Source organism: Diachasmimorpha longicaudata, chromosome 17 (genome assembly GCF_034640455.1).
Source record: "Diachasmimorpha longicaudata isolate KC_UGA_2023 chromosome 17, iyDiaLong2, whole genome shotgun sequence".
Classification (NCBI taxonomy): domain Eukaryota; kingdom Metazoa; phylum Arthropoda; class Insecta; order Hymenoptera; family Braconidae; genus Diachasmimorpha; species Diachasmimorpha longicaudata.
Window position 1 is genome coordinate 4,760,223 of NC_087241.1, and position 20,937 is coordinate 4,781,159.

General features: G+C 39.4%; 1 protein-coding gene across 8 annotated transcripts in view; it reads right to left on the reverse strand.

Moving 5' to 3' along the window:
* The window catches only part of Cnc (cap-n-collar), a 53,383-nt gene extending 32,659 nt beyond the window's left edge, over positions 1 to 20,724 (reverse strand). For 2 of the 8 annotated variants that reach the window (XM_064136667.1, XM_064136668.1), the window contains exons 1-3: positions 17,658 to 19,045; positions 5,719 to 5,883; positions 1,938 to 2,013 (exon numbers count right to left, since the gene is read on the reverse strand). In XM_064136667.1, the coding sequence (XP_063992737.1) occupies positions 1,938 to 2,013; positions 5,719 to 5,883; positions 17,658 to 18,119 (703 nt within the window). In that variant the 5' untranslated portion in view covers positions 18,120 to 19,045. Of the gene's footprint in view, positions 1 to 1,937; positions 2,014 to 5,718; positions 5,884 to 11,714; positions 11,990 to 12,611; positions 12,714 to 14,158; positions 14,316 to 17,657; positions 19,046 to 20,358 lie in introns of those variants that run through there. The other 6 variants (XM_064136669.1, XM_064136665.1, XM_064136666.1 and 3 more) reach the window with 6 other exon arrangements.
* Positions 20,725 to 20,937: the final 213 nt, after the last annotated feature.

Genomic DNA, 20,937 nt, shown 5'->3' on the forward strand with positions numbered 1-20,937 from the left:
AGGATGAGATAGTGAAGGGATTAAAATGCCCTTCGTAATGAACAACAAAGAGGTGTTGATTGATGGAATTGATTCTCCCAGAAATATTTTTTCAGTAAAAATCCATTCCTGGGAAATTAATATCCCTTCGGCGGCCTCATCCTCGTCGCTGAGGGTATGTCTGGATGTCAATGAGACATGGAATTGCTCAAGAGACCGCAGGCGCAGACAACATGTGGAATGAGATGAGAAAGGCACCGATATTTATGATAACGATCTCACTGAGTACAGACGCAACGGTGGGTCCACATCTCCTAGGGCATGTGGATTCAGGTCTGCATTACATTTGACACAGGGTAATGATAAAAGCATTCTCCTCGGTAATTTCTGTGGGGTATCAGCCAAATGGTGTGTCGATGGTGCGCATGTACACCAGGAGTGTGACGAGGTTACGGGCAATCGCGGAGACTCATTACGGAGCAATCTCGACGGGGCAATCGATCGAGGGGCGATCGAGGTAAGCACTCGGTTGTATTGCGGCTTGATTAATGGATCATCGGGTGGTTTGGTGAAATAAAAAAAAATCCCGGAGGTTTAGTCTAGTTATTCTCGTTTGTGGATTGCCCTCTGATGGCCGAGGAATTCATATTTGTCGGTTATTTATTATTTATCTTAATTATTCACGGGTTAAATTGGAATGAGTTGACATTAAAATAATCTCAAGAGCAAAAGCTGAAGGTGAATGAAATTCACGTTATTTTTTGGGGAAAAACGTTCATTGCGGGGTATTATTAATTAATATCACTGAAATTGTTTATGGAGTTGATCAGAGTATTGATGAATCAATGAAATCGACTTCTGAATGAAAAATAAAAATCGCGGGAGGAATTGAAAGTTAAAAAATCTATGGAGACGCCGGAGTTCTTGAAAATATTTTAATTCGTTAGCTCAGGTCATTTATGACGTCAGAAATTCATAAAACTGGGCAGATCGAGAGGTTGAAATTTGAAAGAAAAAATGGGGGTTATAAAAACGTTGGGAGAAGACTCTCAACGAATGTAATTATAAAGTTGAATGAGGAGAGATGGAACGTGAGAGGCATACGACGAGCACGAAAGGTAGGCTGGTGTCCTGGAGGCCACTCCCCAGCATACCCTCCACCTCGCAACAACTCCTGCACGTACGACAAAATTGTTAATGCATCGTTCCCGCAAATGCATTCTGCAACGCTTTTCAACCGAGTTAATTGCGCGTTTCACATCACCTTATTTTCTTATTTCAAACGCTTAATTACGAGCAATATTCGCGGCGGCGGTGTTATCAAAGTTGAATTGGATATCAAAATATTTTCCTTTGATCTGCAATCTGTTTGGTCTCTCATTTTCATGGGAGACACTCATTGTTCTGCCTGCGCGTACGATAATTATACTGTGATAATTTATCATTTTTTACCTTGTAACATTTTTTTAACTGCGAAGTTTCATTGTTGATAAAGAGAGTCTGAGCGAGTGACGATCGGGCGTCGACTTTATGGTTAACATAACATTATGACAATTTATTGTATTGGTAAATGATGGAATCTATTAAAATATCAGAATCAGAAGATAAATTAGTAGATGAAGTTTATAAAAATTAATATTATAGTGGACTCTACCTGTTCTCTATGAATTTAATTGTAAGAAATTGTTTGTTGTAGATGAATGCTAATTAACGAATACATTATACCCCCGAGATTGTTTTTATCACCTCGGTTGTACGTAATTATTATAAAAAAATTATGTAGGCGATATTTACCATCGTCCGCATATACATTGACCATCAATGGAATTTCCAGAGGCGGATAATGATTATAATAATTAATAAAAATTTCCTCTCGCAATTCCAGAATTAATTCGATGATTTTTAATAAATTTTTTTTGGGCCTGAGATCCCATCACAAAATCATAATATTTTCTCACCTGTTTCGAGGTCAATCGTGTAGGAAAGTCCAGCCCAAGGATCGTCCTCCTTCGGCTCCCCGGTCTCGTTATTATCCTGCATTAAAAAAATTCCGTAAAAATCCCCGATTCAGCAACAAAAGTGCAAAAAAAAATCCACGAATCACGGAATAATTTCGAGACATACCACCTCGTGTGAAAAGCTCACCGAGACATCATAGAGACGTCATAATCAAAAAGGACCCCCTCATCCATACGCGAGCCAGAATAAAGGACAGAAGGGATTTCCAATGTACAACGCTCACATTGAAACGCCATCCAGTGAAATGAGTTTAATGAAAACAGCATTGTAGTCCATCGCCATCATTAATCATAAACGCAGGGCCCTGATAGTGAGCCCCGGCTGACGCCCTTCCTCTCCCCATCATCCAATATCCCCTCCCATCCCTCCGTTACCCCAACTCACCCTCCTTTTTTTTCTCCCTCGCACTGCGATTCCATCATTTATTGTTGCTGTTGAGTGCTGCGTTATTTTCAATTCTGATGCATGACCATTGGAGATATTACGGTGGAGGGGAGGAGGGGGGAAGAATTTATTCATACGGAGATAAATAGATCAATAAACATTACGCGAAAATTGAAAAAAATAATAGTCGATTACGAGTTAAAGAACTTCCAGTTTTTTTTATTGTCTCCATATAAAAAATAAATTATTATGAATCAGAGGGATAGTACCTTTTCTCTGCTCACATTATCACGAGTTTAATCTATTAATTTCGCTCCTAGCTTATAATCTTTTAATTACTACCAACAATCTTGATTCGAATAAACAAAAACATCAAAATAATTAATCAAATGAAATTCCGACGGTAGAAAATAACTTCTCAATCATTTTCAATTAATTGACAACAATTATAATACTATAATCCATTGAATTAACATGCAATTAATCCTGAACATAGTTAAAATCATTAAAAAAATCCCCTATCAAATGTAATTTCCCTTTTCAAAATTTTCATTATTTTATATTTTTAGTTTTTAAGTTCTGATTGACCCGCCATTTTGAGTATTTCGAAGATATTCTCGTGGCATCATCAACAAGAGAAAGATAGATGAATTGGAGAAGGGGGATTGGGGAGGGGGACGAGACGGGGAGAGAGAGAGAAAACGAAAGGCCGCCGAGGGCCGCCCACTCTCGTTGTGTTGGCCTGGCGCGTTTTCAATTTCCAGAACCATTAATACATCCCCAGGATCCCCTATGGAATCTCCCCCTTCTACCCCCCTCCCCCTCCCCCACCCGCCAACCCCGAGGTCGTCTTTTCTGCTCCAATCTCCTTCGTGTTACCGGCTACGCTTTGTGGCCCAGCCTCTTCCCCCCTCGCACACGTACATAACACGTTTACGCGTCAGAAACTGGTCCATTGGGAACGCACCCCTCTTTCTATTCCATCGGAGTACAGATGATTGTCCAACATTTATCATCAAATATCGACGAAGCCCCTCCCCCTCACGGTAATTGCTTTGGTTTTGGAATTGCAATGGTAGAAATTCCAATGGGGGTTACAGATATATATTTTTTTTATATTTTTACGGAGATATTTGACAATAATATTTTTACAAAAAAAATTGAAATAGTTCAAATGGATTATTTTGATAAAGTAATGTCGCTAAATTTTTTTTATGGAGGGAAAGATATTTTGGATTAAAAATTAGAACTCGAGAGGGTGAAATATGGGAGGAAATAGTAAATGACGATTTTTTAGGGGATAAATGTAACCCTCGGCCCTTGTTTCGATCCTTTGGAGTGTAATTTCTCGGTAAAATTTTTTTTCTATTGGAAACTCCGTTCCTCCCATCCCCATAAATAATTTCTCATTAATAATCTGTCTGATGCCCAAACAATAATCAGTATCCGCTGTTCCTCAAGATAAATTTCAACTCCGTAATTTACCGTTTTTATATTCCCCCGATATCAATCACATGACTACACAGCATTCCAATATTTCTTCAACAGACACTTGAGATTTTTTTCCCGTGTTTGGTTTGTTCCGGCGAACAGTCCAGTGCCTCGTATTGATACAGTTCTATCGTTAGACAATCAAGCGACTCCGAAGCGGTATAATTCGTTACAAAAGAGTCAGGACGGGTTTATCGTTCCAGGGGGAATAAACGACAAGAAGAGAGAGAGAGGGAGAGAGAGTGCGGGCCCAGTTAGTGGGACAGAGAGGGATGAAAATCGAATATGAAAAAATGAGGAGCGAAGGAACAACGTCCTGAGGAGGCTCAATGCAGAGTCATTGTCGGGTGGGCCTTTTGTAAATCTCGAGGTATAGGCCAACATTTTGAGTCGCCTTTGAAGATCCTCGGTGGAGATGCACTTCTTCTAATCCCCGTGTTCATTAATTTTCTAAATATCGGTAACAACTGATGGGGGATAAATTCCAGCCGATGATTTATTGTACAACGTACTGTGAGAACAAAATTCTAAACAAAAGGGCCTTCAATTGTGTCAATTATTTTACTGGGGACCTTTTCAAGAGATCAATTCCACCGATTCTAAGAAAATTTTACCGATCATTCGGATGATTGTCAATAATTATGTTGAATGCAATTTTATCGTGAAAATATCTGGAGCTAAATGCCAAATATTTTGGTCACTTCGTCATTGTTTTCCTGTTTAAATATTAATTCCCAGTGTTTGAGTAATGAATAACCAAAGCAACAGACAAATATCAATTTCGTTGACTCATCCACACAAATTTTTCGAAGCTGATTGATCCTAATTCTTCAGCGCACAAACATTTTCCAAGTTAGATATCCTAATCGGCAAAATCTATCTTTACACTGTTGAAAAAAATATTTCAAAAATATTTACTTGCCACTGGTAAATATATAAATATTTGCAAAAGGCATATACTAATGTCAAGTAAATGGTACTCTAGTGAGTAAATATATCGAGCAAAAAATGGAAAACTTCACTTAACAATTAATTATAAAAACAACAGAAAATGGCGACGAAAATAAAAATCTACTCTTTCGTTACTCGTCAGTAGAACGAAATTACGAGGGGGGAGGAGGGGAGAACTAGAGTGATTTGGCGTCAAGTGAGGGCCCTAAAAACAGGACAGAAGATCAGACCGATACGAGGATTGAGAAGATTTAAAGATTACAAGGACGGGATTTACTGGACGTGTCTAATCTCCCCGGCGATTCAAGGATCCGTCGACTTAGTGCACTCTCCCAGGGCTGACCGATTGCTGCTGTACTACTGATAAGCTCTATCCCACCCCGGCAACCCCGTTATCACGGGGGGGGATCGCGAAAGAAATAAGGTTGTAATATCTGGAATGTCCCCGATGGATGTTAAGGGGTTGTGGTGGGTGCGCGCGCGCCACACGAGATATCTCCATCGGAGGAATTTACAATCGAGATATCTCGAGTCGATAGCCACCCCGAAGAGGTGGGATTCCACTGAGACGACGGACAATTCAAAAGTCAGTCTGTCATTTTGCTTTGATCATGAGTCGGATGGAATTCTCGTCATGGGAGACGGCTGAATGACTAAATATCTAATTTGATTCTAATGAAATCATAATATAACAAGTGGAAAAATCCTTATGTCGAAAAATATCAGTTGAATTGTCCTAAATTCCTTAAATTAATTTATTTATTTTTTAAGGGGATAAGACCGAAAGGTTTTAGGTCTTGAAATAAATAGTATAAGTAATTAATATATAATTAGGTCAATTCAATATTTTTTCGAGTATATTTTGGATAATATTCCACTGTTCTTATTTCTTACCTCAATTTTCGTTGCGTTGATGGCTTCCAAAGTCTTGAGCTTTTCAATTTCATCCGGCGAATTTTTATCCGAAGTCGAGGGACTCTGACTCCCCTGTTCTGGATCGACTAGGGGAAGACCCAGATCGACGTCCTGCTTCCACAGCACCTCGATAAGATCCATATCCTGCAACACCAAACAAACAATTCAATAACCAACAATTCCACGAGATGAGGCAGCAGTAAGTAATGAAGCCAGTCAATTCTCTCAATTATAAAACATCCGGGCATTAACCGGAACAAATTCACCGATTTTCACCGGTCATTTGACACAATCATCACGGTTCAAACGCCTGCATGAATAATTTTTACTTGTTTTTTTTTGCTATCGCCAGTGGAAAGACGACAATGACAACTTTCCAATTTCACTTCCAGATTGAACCGGGAAATAATTATGAAGGAAGATGTTACCTGAAGGTGGCGGATGAATAATTCATTCATTCCGGGTAGAAATTCTACGCAGTAATAAAATTGCATTTGTCAATAAAAATCATTTATTGATAATAATTGTTATACCTCATCCCCGAACCCCCTTGTCCTCCAGAGAAAATAAAAATTAATTATTTTCTCGGATTTACAACATTAAATTGTTCTAATCTCCAGAAAAAATTCCCCTCCTGACCCCTGAAGTGTTCGGATCAATAGAAATTAACCCATTTTACCCCCCTACCGCGGGAAAATTTTTTTCATCGCGTAAAAAATAAAAATAGTCCGGTTTTTCTCTCTACCTAATATTTAAATAAATTGAGCCTATGTATTATTCGACCGTAGTTTTGCGTGGGCTCAAACTTGTCGGCCATATTGACTTGAACCAGCGGGAGATTCATGCCGCGCCCACAATCTATCTCATACACTATCGCATCATGTATCGCACCTAACAACACGTCCCACCGCCGCTAGAATTTCTGTGGTAAACATGAATATTACATTATCTCGACGAGGAATTTTATTGCGCCACGAGGAAGGGCGGTTTGCCGAGGGAAAAGTGAAGAATTTACCGGACGGCTGAGAGGCTGCACCCGATCAATTCCCGACGGAGGACGAATCCGGGTGGGAAGAATCGGTTGAGGATTACCAACAAATTGCTGATGGGTAATCTTGTTACAGGGTTACCGTCCTCGGGGGGTGGACTACACCCGTAACTAACGCAACAACCCTTTTCTTCCAAGGGGGGGATGTACCCGACTCCCTCGAGTCAATGGTTAAATGTCCCTAATCGATGTCAGGGGAAAAATGACGGAATGTCAATTTTTTAAATTTATTCTGATGATTTAACGTCCCCTATTTAATTGTTATCCCTTCGTATGACTCGTTAATTCGATTCTCCCAGAGTCGGTTCATAATTAATTTATTTATGAGGCTCTCCCCTTTGGAATAATTAAAGAAATATGAACGTAAGGAATTGGACAGTCAATTGACCTGAAATTTTCGGTGATTATTGACTCGATAATTTGCGAAATTAAATTTAGAATTAAAGTCATATACTGAGAGGGGCTTTAAGGGTTCTCTCGAAAATCCCTAGGCGACAACCCCATAAATTACTTAGTATTCGCGGTGTTGTTGCAAGTGATGGCACTGGAGGCTTTTGCGGTGAGCAAAAGTTGTAGCATCGACCGCTAATGGAGCCTCAGGGGGTGCGTCACGCCCATCTTCGGGCTTTGAAAAGAGAAAAAGCCTTTCTTTACTATTCTGACCGCACTCCTACCTCAAAGACGTCAGTTCTACAATAAATCGTAATGTATTGGAATGAAAAATTGCTTTGGCGCAATGGGCTCATGCGCAGCAGAATAAATCATCGGGGTTATTACTTCCTTAGTACTAAATGTTTGCGCAAATTATTTTAATTCGTAATAATTAATAATATTCAGAACACCGCGATCAATGTTCGGGATTTTTCTAGGGCATCCGCACGAGTAATTTCAAGTTGACTTTATTATTAATTGAAGATTTTAAAGTTGTGTTTAACAAAGTCGCACAATTTTATTGAAATTTTTTAGGGACAAAATAGACTTTCTCCTCCCTTTCACTAATTTTTTTTTTTCCACGAGGTGTTTGCGCCTCGTTTGTTCTCCATTACTTCCTCCTCGTTTCCCTCCATCCGTATAATAATTCCCCTTCAAAAAATATTTCAATGTCCAAACAACATCGCGCCCACACTCTTGTCTTCCCAAACGTGAAGAAAATCCCGTCTCAAGCGAGTGCCCTTTCCGAAATGTTCCACATTCACTAATCATTTTCGTGTTTTTCCTCCGTGTTAGAAAAACCTTCCATCCGTTGATAATTTCATACAAAAAAAAAATTCATATGAATTTCTGGGGAGAAAACCTGTAGAAATTTCTCTGAAATTTCCTTTCTTCCAGAGACAGCAGTGGCATTCCCTCAATTTTTTATATAATAATTTATATTTTATGGACAATTTTTTCAATCCAGAGGAACATCGAATTCGCTGGGTTTTCAAGTAATTGTGTTTCGCGTGTTATTCGTAGTTTCCCCCTTGAAAAAACAAGGTACAAAAGTAATGAGTCGAGCCTCGTCGGGACACACCCCTCCGAAAAGGGCCGGTCTTGGCGTTGAGCTCTTGGTGAGGGCGACGAGGCATTAATTTCCATGTTTTTAATTACCCTCGTGTTGCGAGAGGGCGCATACGAGCCCTGGGCAATGGCGGCCCTGTCGCTTTTTTTTTTCTGGGGATCCAATGGTGGGGGAGCACGACTATCCGTGGATCGGAGGAGGTCAAGAGGGGGAGTTTGATTAATGATCCTGGTGGGATCGAAGAATGAGGGGAACGCGTATCCTAGGGGACGCCAGCGCCGCTTTCATGCTTTTCGTTACTCTCGGAAGAAGAAAACGTCTTGAGATGGAAATTTTTTTTTGTAAGAATTGAAAAAAAATATTTTAAAAAACAAAGAATTTAGAAAATCACGATGTTAAATGTTTCTTATTGTTTATTCCGATACGAGACGCGTTGGCATCCGCGTCAATGAAATTTAATTAAGTACCCAAATATCAACAATTAATTAATTGTAATCAATGACTGATTCGATTGCGATTACGTTCCGTCTGAATTGTGTTGAAAAAAAATTTGATGCTCAGGAATCAATTTTTCTTTTGTACTCGGAAATTATTCAGATCCTCCTGACATGGCGAGGACTCTCGTGACTTTTGGCGAATGAATGAAGGTGGGGGAATTACGATAGCAATCGCTGACGAGTATACAACTGTCGGAATTGAAAGTGTACGCACCTAGACTGTTACGATCGAAACCATTAATCAAACTTGACTCATAGTCCGTGAACTATTCAACGTTATTTCTGTCCTCGCGGGTCCTCCCGCATGTGTGGCTCATCCCATCAGGGTTACACCGAGAATATACAATCTCGATGAATAAATAAATTGAAAAAAATAATCGGCTCGGTGAGGGGTCAAAAATTCAAAGCGTTTCGAATCGAAATTCCAATGAATTGATTTTAAATTCGACGTTTGTTTTCGCTCTTAATTTTTTATTCAGTACTTAACAAATGGATAGATAAATATTTTCACTCCTCAAACAGCTAAAAATAAATTGAATCAGTGAATAATTTAATTGGGTAATTAATAAAAATTAACGTTCAGAGACCGAAGATTTTTGTCGGTGAAATTTCACGTTCACACGACAACAAAAAATCGTCAAATATTAATTATCATTTTCTCGGTATAAATCAGGATCACCTAGACATCAGTGAATGCATCCGTGGGAATGAAATCCCAGTGAACTGTACTGCTGTCTGATTGTGCTGCGCGTTAGAACTGCAATTCACTGGGTAATCACGAGGGAATGGGCATCGATCACGCGGTGACATCCAACGCTGTCAAAATATTTCCACCGAGTCTCACGGATGAAACGTTTTACACATTTGTGGATGGTACATGCACACCCCAACCCCGGATACTCAAAGAAGATGTCCCTGGAGGACGATTGACGTAAAAATACCAATCAAATCGTGAGGATCAACAAAATTGATCAATTGAAGAAGCGAAAAATCCGAACGATTACCGATATTTTCCCACAATTTTCAATGCACCTGATGCCTCATTATCCCTGGATTATCCACGTCATCTCATACCCACAATTATTGATCAGTACTGAAGATTATCCATCGAATCATCCGCTAATGAGCGACGAGGGGAGTGTCTTAATTAACCGTCGCCCGCAGCTACTTTCATCGGCGGTAATTAAACGAATTCTTCCAGCTTTTTTACGAATACAAATTTTATATTTCCATCTGACGAACCCCCTTGGGCTTTCACTTCCAGCGGCCTCCCCTTGTACCTTTCTCCACGAATTTTCTTCTCCTTTTTGAAAAAAAAAAAAAAAAAAAGTCCTGTCTTCCGCCCGGGATCATTAGTCATTCGCGGAGTGATGTCTCTTCGGCGCACTTGAAAGCCGGCAGACCAATGGATTCGTGTAGTATTCAAATGGTCGGCTAACGGGGTGGTTAAGGTGTTTATGGTAATCTCATAAAGCGCCGAAGGTGGTCTCGACATCGTAAAAAAATGATGTTTAATCATTTTTTTGAGATCTCAGGCGACAAATTTTAAACATCATTTTTCAATTTTCATCGTTCATTTGTATTCTAACTCCTCTTGGATAATTGATAAAGTTTGATTAATTGATTTCGCGAAAAATGTTCAGAAAAATAAAATTAAAAAATCAAAAAGTGCTTGAAATAATTTTAGGACGAATTTTAAGACGTCAGAATTTGTTGTTCTTAGGTACTGGAATAATTGTCGGCTTCTAGGTGCCAGCCGACAGTCACGTAACGCCATCTGTGGTGCGAGACGCGGAATTTAGCAGTGATGGTAACTAAAAAACTGACTTATCAATATCTCCTGATTATATTATGCAATTTCAGTGCATGAATTTCCTTTCCAAAGTCCACTTTCCCCTAAAATAATAATTGCAAATTCATAGACAAGTATTTATCGATACTTTAATCCATTTTTAATTAATGGGTCTTGTTCTGCATTTGATTATCACGATTGTTCATGATTATTCATATTTTTTTTTCGTCTACCGGAAAGCCAATAGATCGACCAAAAAAAATCCGAGAGCTCCACCAGTTCAATTTGAAAAAAATGGTCTACACATTCGCAATAGACTCAGACAAATGGACCACGTGAATCGGATAATTTCTAATACAATTAAACTGGCGACTTAATCCTACAGAATATTTTAATACGACTAAATCTTGCGTTTTAATTGTATTTTTATTTCCTGGGGTAAATAATTTCCTAAACAAGAATAAAAAAATTGTTCTGATTCGAATCAAGATTTGGTTGAAAAGAAATTGGTTCATTCACACGTAAAAACATTCCATTGATGAAGTAATTAAGTACTGATTTAATGAGTCAAAGTACCAGATGAATGGAATTCTACAGATCGCACTTTGATTTATTTCCTCACTGATCAGATGCCTCACCGGCTTTGTATCAAGTTTAACATACATTACACGAACGATCAAACCCCAGTACAATCGAAGTTTCAATGACTAACCACAAACTATGACGTAATAATCTACTGGTAGATTGTCAGCATTTCCATTTAATGCCATTAGCAGCTTCCCGTGTTATTGCGAGTGTCCAGTAATTAATTAATTTTCAAAATAATAACTAATTATTCAAATGCGAACGTTTGTAAAATTCCGAATCAACAGAAATAAATCAATAAAATGCCCTGTCCATCCCTCCACTATTATGGAATAAATAATTAGTGTCATTATAAACAAATAATGTCACAAAATCCGGAGAGTTAACCGACTCTTGAATTTTAATGTCCCAGTAATTGACAATTGTTCACGATTGAATTTTTTTTCTATCCTGACCTGATTTGCCCCCTGAGTTTCTGGGAAATTTGTTTATTAATCGACATTCAACGGATTCTAATTTTTATTCAGAACTAAAATACTTTGAACAACGTACCGGCATTACCACTGCACAATTGCTCATCATTGCGTCACGTTTTGAATAAAAATCCTGGTTTCGTCGTTGATAAGCTCACAAAAATTTCAGGAAACGTTTTCACGGCACCTGGTGATATCCCTGAACTTGTTTTTTTCCGATCAACGTTTTTTATATTGACTGAGGATGGAATGATGGACTTTATGGGTATTATTTTTAGTTAACAGACACGACCAGCGCAGTATGCGTCTCTGATACTATCCGAGAATTGTGAAAAAGCACTTTGAGACGACGAGTTGTGATACAGACTAGACTAACACATAAGCATGAGAGGGAGATAACGATGTTCGCTTGATTTATCTATATATCATGATACTTTTCGAACAGTAACGATTGCCTTTCATTACTTCTCTAATTATCAGTAAAAATACCGACGTGATAGATTGTAAAGGGATTTTTTTGTTATTAATTTGTTATTGGTTATTTATACTGCTTTGATTCTTCGTCGTGAGATCGTGAAGACGACGAACAAATTTCTGATTTTATTTTCGATATTAGGGAACAATAAATTGATTAATTAAGTGTCATTGTTGCACCCAGAATATTTCGGTTTGTAAATAAACACAAATTCTTGGTTATGAATGGTATGACTCAGGATTCTATTATTTTTAATAATATCTCTGGAATTTGTGATTTTATCTCGATGTAATTCATCATTCCTTTGTTATTAATATTTATTGCGTGCTGTATATCGTCCTGATAAATAGGAAAGAAGAATGGAACTTAAGTAGTGCGAGTGAAGAATTTTTGTACTTCGAATTTTTTTAAATTTCCAATGAAAAAATTTGTAAAATCAATTTTAAAAAATTTTCCAACGACAACTTGACCCTGGGAACACGTAGATACTGCATTTATCACCTTTTTTTGTTCGTAAAGACACTTTTTTTTGCGTACACCAAGTGACCGGAGGGAATCCGTCATTTCCATTTCTGGAACTGGTATCATAATGTCGGAATAGCCGGTGATTTCGTGCTAGTCCGCGGAAAAACGAAACCGGTTATTTTTTTGTTTCAATCTCACCAGGGTATCATTAAATTTCTCGCTATATAGTTGACTCTTTACACGCAATCAACCTGATTCTTACGAGAGTCCCGGAGATTTGTTACACGTGCGAAATGTCCTTGGAACGTGCGAATAAATTAGCTATTTCCTGCGACTGTCGGATCTAAAGTTCAATTAACATGACAAGAACTTTGATTGGACGTCTCGATTGAGGAAGATTCACAGATCCAGCCCATATTGATTGATGATTAGGTAGGTGTCGATTTTACCGGCGGAGGGTAAGTGCCGGCGGTCGATAACTTGAAGAATAATATTTATTTTTATTGCATAAATCGCGATTCTATTAATTCGCGATTTTTATTGCAATATTCAATGCTATTGACGAAAAATACTACTCGCGGCATCAGAATGTAACGAAATAAGGGATGAAAAATTAATACTCTATGATTCACGCGGGAATTACGAATTTGAACGATTTTTCACGCGAAGCAATTCGAAGAAATAAAATTAAAAAATCACATTTTCAAAATGTTGAGGACTGCAAACAACTCGTGGAGTTTGAGGCACAGACTTTATTTATTTTTGTGTTAATGACGCAGATCTTTGACAACAAACTACGTATTTCAAAATAAAGATTCGAGGTAGTGGGCAAAAGAGAAATAGAAAAGTGCCATCAACTAATGGCTATCGTTTTTAACTTGCTGATTATTTATAATTGCGTTGTTGGCAATTCAATGATGAGTTGGGCAGAAAATATACCGGGGTTTTTTACCATGACGTTCAGTGATTTTTCATGATCCTGTACTACCTCAATATCAACTAGAATATTCTTTTTCGCAAAATTTTCCAAACGTTCTTTGTTTAATAAAAAGCTTATTGCGAAGGAATTCATTTGGATTTTAAATTAAACCCTAATTACTTATTTTTCCGCGTTAATATTCAAGGAATTAACTGACCCGTCAATGAATAAATATCTGTGTATAAAGGTTGCACGTGAGCTCGGGAAATTAAATAATTGAATCGAATAAATAAATAAATATAATGCGGTAAATTGTAAGCCTAATATTAGACTTACGAATGGCACCAGTAATTCCTCTCGCAGGGATTCCCAATCTCTCACAAATGACAATGACTTGATAGTGACTTACCTAGAACAAACAAATGTAAAACACAATTAGTTAAAGAACAGAGTAACGAGTTTGTAAAAAAATAATGCAAATGGTCATAAATAAATTTTCAAAAAATCAATAAAGGAGATCAAAAGTTCAATAGTCTCATGGACAGGCATCGACAGTATTTAATTTAACAAAAAATTATTCAAAATTTTGCGATCGATGACGATTATCTGTTATAACTTTTTTCACTTGGCACATTAAATTCTAACTATGATGAATTCTCCGTACATCATCGGGCACAAAAACAGTGATCATCCTCGGGTACTTCTTCTTCTTCCGCGCCATACCACCAGCGGACACCTGGGCCGAGCGAGAAATATTACCGAAAAAAACAGCGACAAAATTGAGCAAATCGCGACAGCGCGTGTTCAGAGGTAGAAGAGAAATCCCAGTAAGAATTGTGAGTATTCACCGGGTCCCCTCGACCATTGGTCGCCAGGGTCACTCTGCGGGGCAGGCATTAACATAAATTTCCAATGCTGATCTATGCAGATTTATGAATCCCTGGGTAAATATTACTTCCGACGTGGCATTGCGCTTCAGGTCAATTGAATTCGGCTCATCGACCAGAAATTATTTGGAGGGCTATTGATCATCGATCACGCGTTCACCACTGTTTTGCGATTGTTATTATCGTCTCGACCGGGAAAAATGTCCTCCGGTGATACCAGACATGTGAGGCGAAGATTTGAATGTAAATATGACTGTGAATAATTTTTTGAATAAAGAGCATCGAAGCCATCCGTTGGCTTTTTCATTAGATAAATATTCTAAAAATAGAAAAAATTATTCACAGATTCAATAGACTAGTCAATTAAAGTCCTGAAGTCATCAACAATACTAAAATTTTTTACCAAGCAAGAAAAAAAATTGTCCATTCGGACAAACAACTAGAAATTCAATGTTACTCTCCTTCGTTGCGCAATAGTCAATTGCAATCTGAAAATAATACTCGATCCTCGATTCCGCATACCAACTGTCCTTGTCTACTAATCAGTCGAGCATCATTAACGTCATACAACGAGGAATAAAAATGAAAGATGAAGAAATAAAAGCTCCAGCTGTTATCAGCAGTGGGTCAATCAGTCCGATAAGACGCGGAGGAATAGTCCAGGGAGATGGCCCGATGGGCCACGTGACAGCCTGACATGTGTCAGATCTAACGCAGGCGCAACTACTGACTCGTTGGGAATTGACCACGACGCAGGTAAAAGTACACGTGGACATCCGTATGACGAAAACTTGTGGCGTATTACCGCACTGTAGTGTACGTCCTGATTTGACGAATAAAAATTAAATAAAAATACCGAGGATTATAATTATAGATAATTGTCAATTTCATTCTATAATTTTGATTTTTCCATTCCTGAGGACGTACCCGCAGTACAAAATTAAATAAACATTGGGAGGCGGAAATAAAATCGTGGAAATACGAAATTATAAGAATAGGCGAGCTGCCAATGCCAAGGACCAACTGGTCATCAATTTAAAAACCTTCAGTCGTCAAAAGACAAAAAAAAATAATTTTAATCTATCCACAAGATTTTATTTTACACTACTCCAAAGACAATTCATCAGTTGGCATAAATGACAGTGTTTACAGTGTCAGAAACGCCAACTGGCGCATTGAACTCCAGTTTGCGAACAGTTTCCTTTGTCTTTGAGCCACGCGCTCTCAGATATTTGACAGGGGGCCAACTGCGGGCAAATGTCCACCAGAAAAATTATCATTTGTGACAGGAGATGATTCCCCACGACACGAGACAATTACCACGCAAGCCAAACCAATGAATATTGAAATCAATTCATCCCGGAGCGACTCATAATTGCAGGAGTATTTTTGGAACAGCCTTCACTGGATTTAGAATTTATTTTCGCGAGTGCACCAGTAAGAAACGATTTATCGTTTCGTCTGGAGAATAAAAAGTGCAAGGGCGGTGGCTCAAATGTACACGCTAAATGAGGACGCTTTAGCAGTGGTTAGCTATCGTCTTCAGTTTCACTTTTTATATTTTCAACTCGATATTTTTACAATCGAGGCCGTTGCACGCTCATTTGCGAGGAAAAGAATTTTTTTCGCTGGTGTTTGCATTATTTTGGCAGTGATGACTTCAGTGCTTCGCCGAACACTATTATGGGCTCCTCTTTGTTCATTTTCCGATAATAGTTATTCATTAGTCGTCAATTATTCGAATGAAATCGAAATAATATTTTTGATGTCAATCAATCACATCAAACGACGACTGATAAATTAATAATTCGATCCACGTGCAGACAATCGATGCGATTGTGCATGCAAGGCCGTACGCCACAGGTGGCCCACTGAGCCAGATAAGATGAGGTGCATTCGAGAGAGACTAGAGCAGAATGATCTCATAGGATTGCGTGTCGATGCCTCAGAGCACCACGACAGCATCTCGATTAGTGGTACAGCGAATCAGACAGGGTTGACCCCTCAATTAATGCACTCGGTGCAACATCGGTCCTTTTTCGTTGGTAACAGTCTCGAAGGCTGAACACCACTTCCATTCCAATATAGGAGACTAATGACAGACACTTGTTTCATTGCCCCCATTGGACAATTACGGCGACGACTGTCGATCAATCTATTCGATTTAATCGGTTGATAGAACGATGCGAAAAATTTTCCTGAATATTCCTGAAATTGATAAATTAATGATAATTCAATCCGTAATTTTTTCCTGGTCCAGACCACGGCTCAATTGATTTCGGCATAACGCCCCAATAATTATAATTATCGCTAGCTCGTTTATGACCTTCACCTTCATCGCTAGCCTGCCCAATTAACTTCTGGTAAAATTCTGCTGATGCCTCAGCTGATGGAGACAAGCTCAACTGGACTTTGCACCTCTCCCCACACCCAAACAATCGCGTAAGAGCCAATTTCGTATCCCCCGAGAAGAGAAAGGAGGCTGAAGGACGTGTGTGTGCAACACAAGGTCACAGCAGAGGATTCGCATGACGCAGCTCCCAATAAAAGACAAGACGAAAAAAAAACAAGGGTCATTTGCACCAAAATCGTCTGGAGATTGAGGATAAAGCAGGAAAGAGCGCATATAGCGAGACGAGCGCACACACGACTCGATCTATTTTCAATTTTTGTGTCTACCAATTCTCAGAAAGAAAAATAATTGATCCTATGCCAGGAGGAGCGAACTGCACTTTACTTCTCCATTCAGGAGTTTAAAAAAATGCAGGTGTGAAAGGCAAATCGTGGTCTTTGTTGATTGAACGATTGACGAAGGAAGCAATATCAATGCCAGGCTGTGGATAATACGCAAATGTGGGTAGTCTCGATGCCAGAATGCGATAAGAAACAAAGAACATGATGCCATCAGTGTAAATTTGTTAACAGTCGTCGACTAACGTCCAACGAAATTCCTCCCACACGTTTTATTGCTTTCGAATGGTAGCAGCACAATGGATTTCAGGAGAATGTCAGTGATAACGACCACTTGTACTGAGAGAGACATATTCTTCGCATGAATTTATCATTTTTTCATTTTTTAAACAATTCTCTGATTAATCATTTGGAATAGAAAATCCCCTTCTAAAATCAGGTTACACTACGATAAAAAATAGACCTGATTTTTTAATGCAATTTTAACGAATCTCTGAGAGATCCCAGAAGAAGCTACACCTTCTTCAGCATCATGAGTCCCCGGAAAAGTCTAAAAAAAATTCCCCAAAATCTCTGGAAATGTACCTCTTGTGTCAGTTCATCACTGGTATCCTGTCTGCTCCTCTGAGCTTCACTGGTTAGATCAGGTTCACTGGCATTTCTCTGATTCCCTCCAGACTCTTCAACACTGGGTCCAGCAGTCTCTTCAAGATTTCTCGCATGATCCTCGACGTTCAACAAATACGCATGAATATCATTGGCTGCATTTAATCTGTTGTACCTCCCCAGTGAATTGAGCTCCTCAAACAAATCCCTCTCATAATTAATCAGCATCGAGTCCAGGTTCTTGGGGTGCACAAACATGGGTCTGTGGACGATAGTCCTGGCATCAGTGTGCCATCCAGACCCATTATGAAGATTCAGAGACCCCACACCAATGCTCTGAATGTCCAGGCCCAGATAACTCTCAGGATCCACCCTGAGGAGGGACAACAGAAGGGCGAGCTGGAGCAGCTCCTCCCTGTACAGCTTCTTGATGGACAACATTGTCTCCACCACCAGCAGCACCACTAGTTTTCACTGTTTATTCACTCACAATCCTCGCGAGGGGACGTCACCCTTGGACCATCACAAGCCCCACGAAATTATCACAGAAACGTAAGTAAATAAAATAAAAATACGGAGTAAGTACTCAGATGTCATCAAGCAGTGCCATCAACACCAGCTGTCATCTCCACTGAGTTTACGACTGTTGACCGGTCAAGAATCCACCGATGACACTTTCATGTCCACCAGCTAACGTGGAATCGAGGGCTGATGTAACGACAGCAATTGAAATGTTTCACTCGATTCGTCGAGAACAAAGAAACTGATGACTCTGGAGGATGGACCTCTCAGCTTCACAGTCAGACGTTAAATAAACCGATCACTGGGTCTTCCACTGGTGTCTAGTGTAGGTCAGTTACATGTGGTACTAAAATAACCTCAAAACTCGTCTATGGAGGTAACCAGTATCCAAATGCGCACGACTTAGTCACAATTGCACTTTAATCCAGCAAAAATCGCTTGTCACTTCGACTCCATAAACGTTGAATCACATCACTAATTAATTGGGTTATTTTTGTTGTTTTGGGGGGGACATGGACGAGGGGGGGGGGAGGGAGATTGACACTACGGGGACGACTGCAGCGCTGATAATCACAGGTGGAGGTTTGTTTTTTGGGAGTTCTTGAGGGGGGTTTGGAGATCCTGAGGGATTATCAACTCGCGTGAACCCGGGAATGACGCGGAACGACGCGATTGAACATGGCGCTATGATGTACGATACATTTTCACGGGGTTTGGGGGCTTCGCGGGTGATGACACTTCTCGGGTAATGGGGAAACTTGTGGAGGAGCAGTTTATCGGGTATTGTGTGGAGTCACTGGGGAAACACGACTTGTTCGGTGAGATCGGAGTGGCGTATGTGACTCAGCAGTCGCTCCGGCAACGTCAGGGGACGCTCAGGGGCGGGAGATCGGCGGGGGGCTTGGAGGGGCCGGCGCGTGTGGCGGGAAAATTGTTTTTTTTCGGAAAAAAGTCGTTGGAAAAATTTCGGAAATTGATGGACGGGGGGAGGGGACATTTTTGTGGACTGTTATGGGAATTTTCCAGGAGTCGATGTTTCGATTGGCAGTGCATTGTGGGAAAAGGGAAGCAAGAAAATTTGATTCAAAAGATGAGTTTGTAAAATGAAGAGAAATTTTATTATCAGAAAAATTAATAATAGGCACAAATAAAATTTTCCAGTTTATAAAAAATGAATAATTAATTGATCAATCGGTTCTTTTCACTAATTTCCACCCAATCCACATTCGTCTTCGATTTTTTTCATGACATCTATAACTTCCTCGTTATCAAGTAGATAGGGACGTTAAATGTTAATGATAATTGATGTGCACGAACGGCAGTCGCACTGCGCACTTACCTGATCGTTTTCGATAGAACTGGGAAACAACAAATTACCGGAGGTGAATTGCTAGTTACTAGTTTCTCCATTCCCCCCGTTGTTACTAACAATGTCCATCAGGTGCAAGTGAAGATTCAGTTTTAATGTAAAATATACCGCGGTTGATTGGACAAACCATTTGTAAGGAAATATTTCGGTTTATTTTTCTATTTTTCAAATATTAAAAAATCATCATTAATGAATAATTTAATTGAGGAGATATCGATTCTAAGTGATCATCGGAGTGTTAGTTATCTACTTGTTGCATTGCTTTGCAAACAACAGACACAGTACGATTACTTGACCCTCACCAACGACGGAGACCTTCTGGTGGCATTAACTGGGGCATTGACGGTACTCTAAAAATTACTCATTTGCCATTAGTCGAAACAGTTCCGTGGACGTTGTCCAGTGCCACGTGCTTGGCATCGTTGCCACATGCCAACCGCAAGTGGCATATCGAGGCTTTAACTCAGTACAAATTTTGCCATTCGTCAATAACCGATAATCATCACTGACTCACGTCTAAAAATTATTAATTGCGTCAGAATAGTTTGCGTTCAATAAGTAATTCCGCCTGACCTAATGAAGCGCCTTAGATAAGTCGCCTTTCGTTAAAAAACTTTTGAAAATATCTTGAAAATGAACAAATAAGTTGTAAATGAGCTTAGACAGTTATCAAGACACTCGCAGTTATGTTTCCTCATTATAAAATGATTTTTTTCTATTTGTTAGACTTTTCGCGCGTAAAAAAATTATTCATTCATTTTATTTTGTAATCAGCCGATATTTTCCTACCTTGGATTTGTTTTTCAGTGACGTCACGTGATAATTGAAGACGGTCTCCGGTGAGAGGGTGCGCATTCGCGGTAAAACCTCAATTGACATGTCAACAGCTTCTTCAAATTGTCGGAAAAAAAAACAAATTTAATTCACTCACTGGTTTGATCGTCAACAATTAGGAGTCACTTATCTTCGTGGATACGTCACGTTCACTTTCACTTTTAATACCGCGAGCCGTTCACTTTCAGTTCGCGTTAATTAAAAAAATGCAGAAAAGGGCGAATTTCAGGCGGCAGTCAGTGAAGAATGATTATCCAGTAATTCGTTTTAAGTCCTCCAGAGCAAGTATTGTTTCGTCGATCGTCAGTATTCGTAGATAAAACCGAAAGGTCTCCCTCCACTCACCCAGAGATGTTGATCGACACGATCCCAACTGTTATTCACCAAGTGATGACGTGTGGGAGTTTGAACTGGGGCGGGAAGGCGAGGCGCCCGGTCGGTAATGTCAATTTATGATAGTCAACAGTCGGTAGCTTACGCAGTGACTCAGAAATAGTCATTACCGTTTAAATCAGGACTTAATGAAGAGAGAGG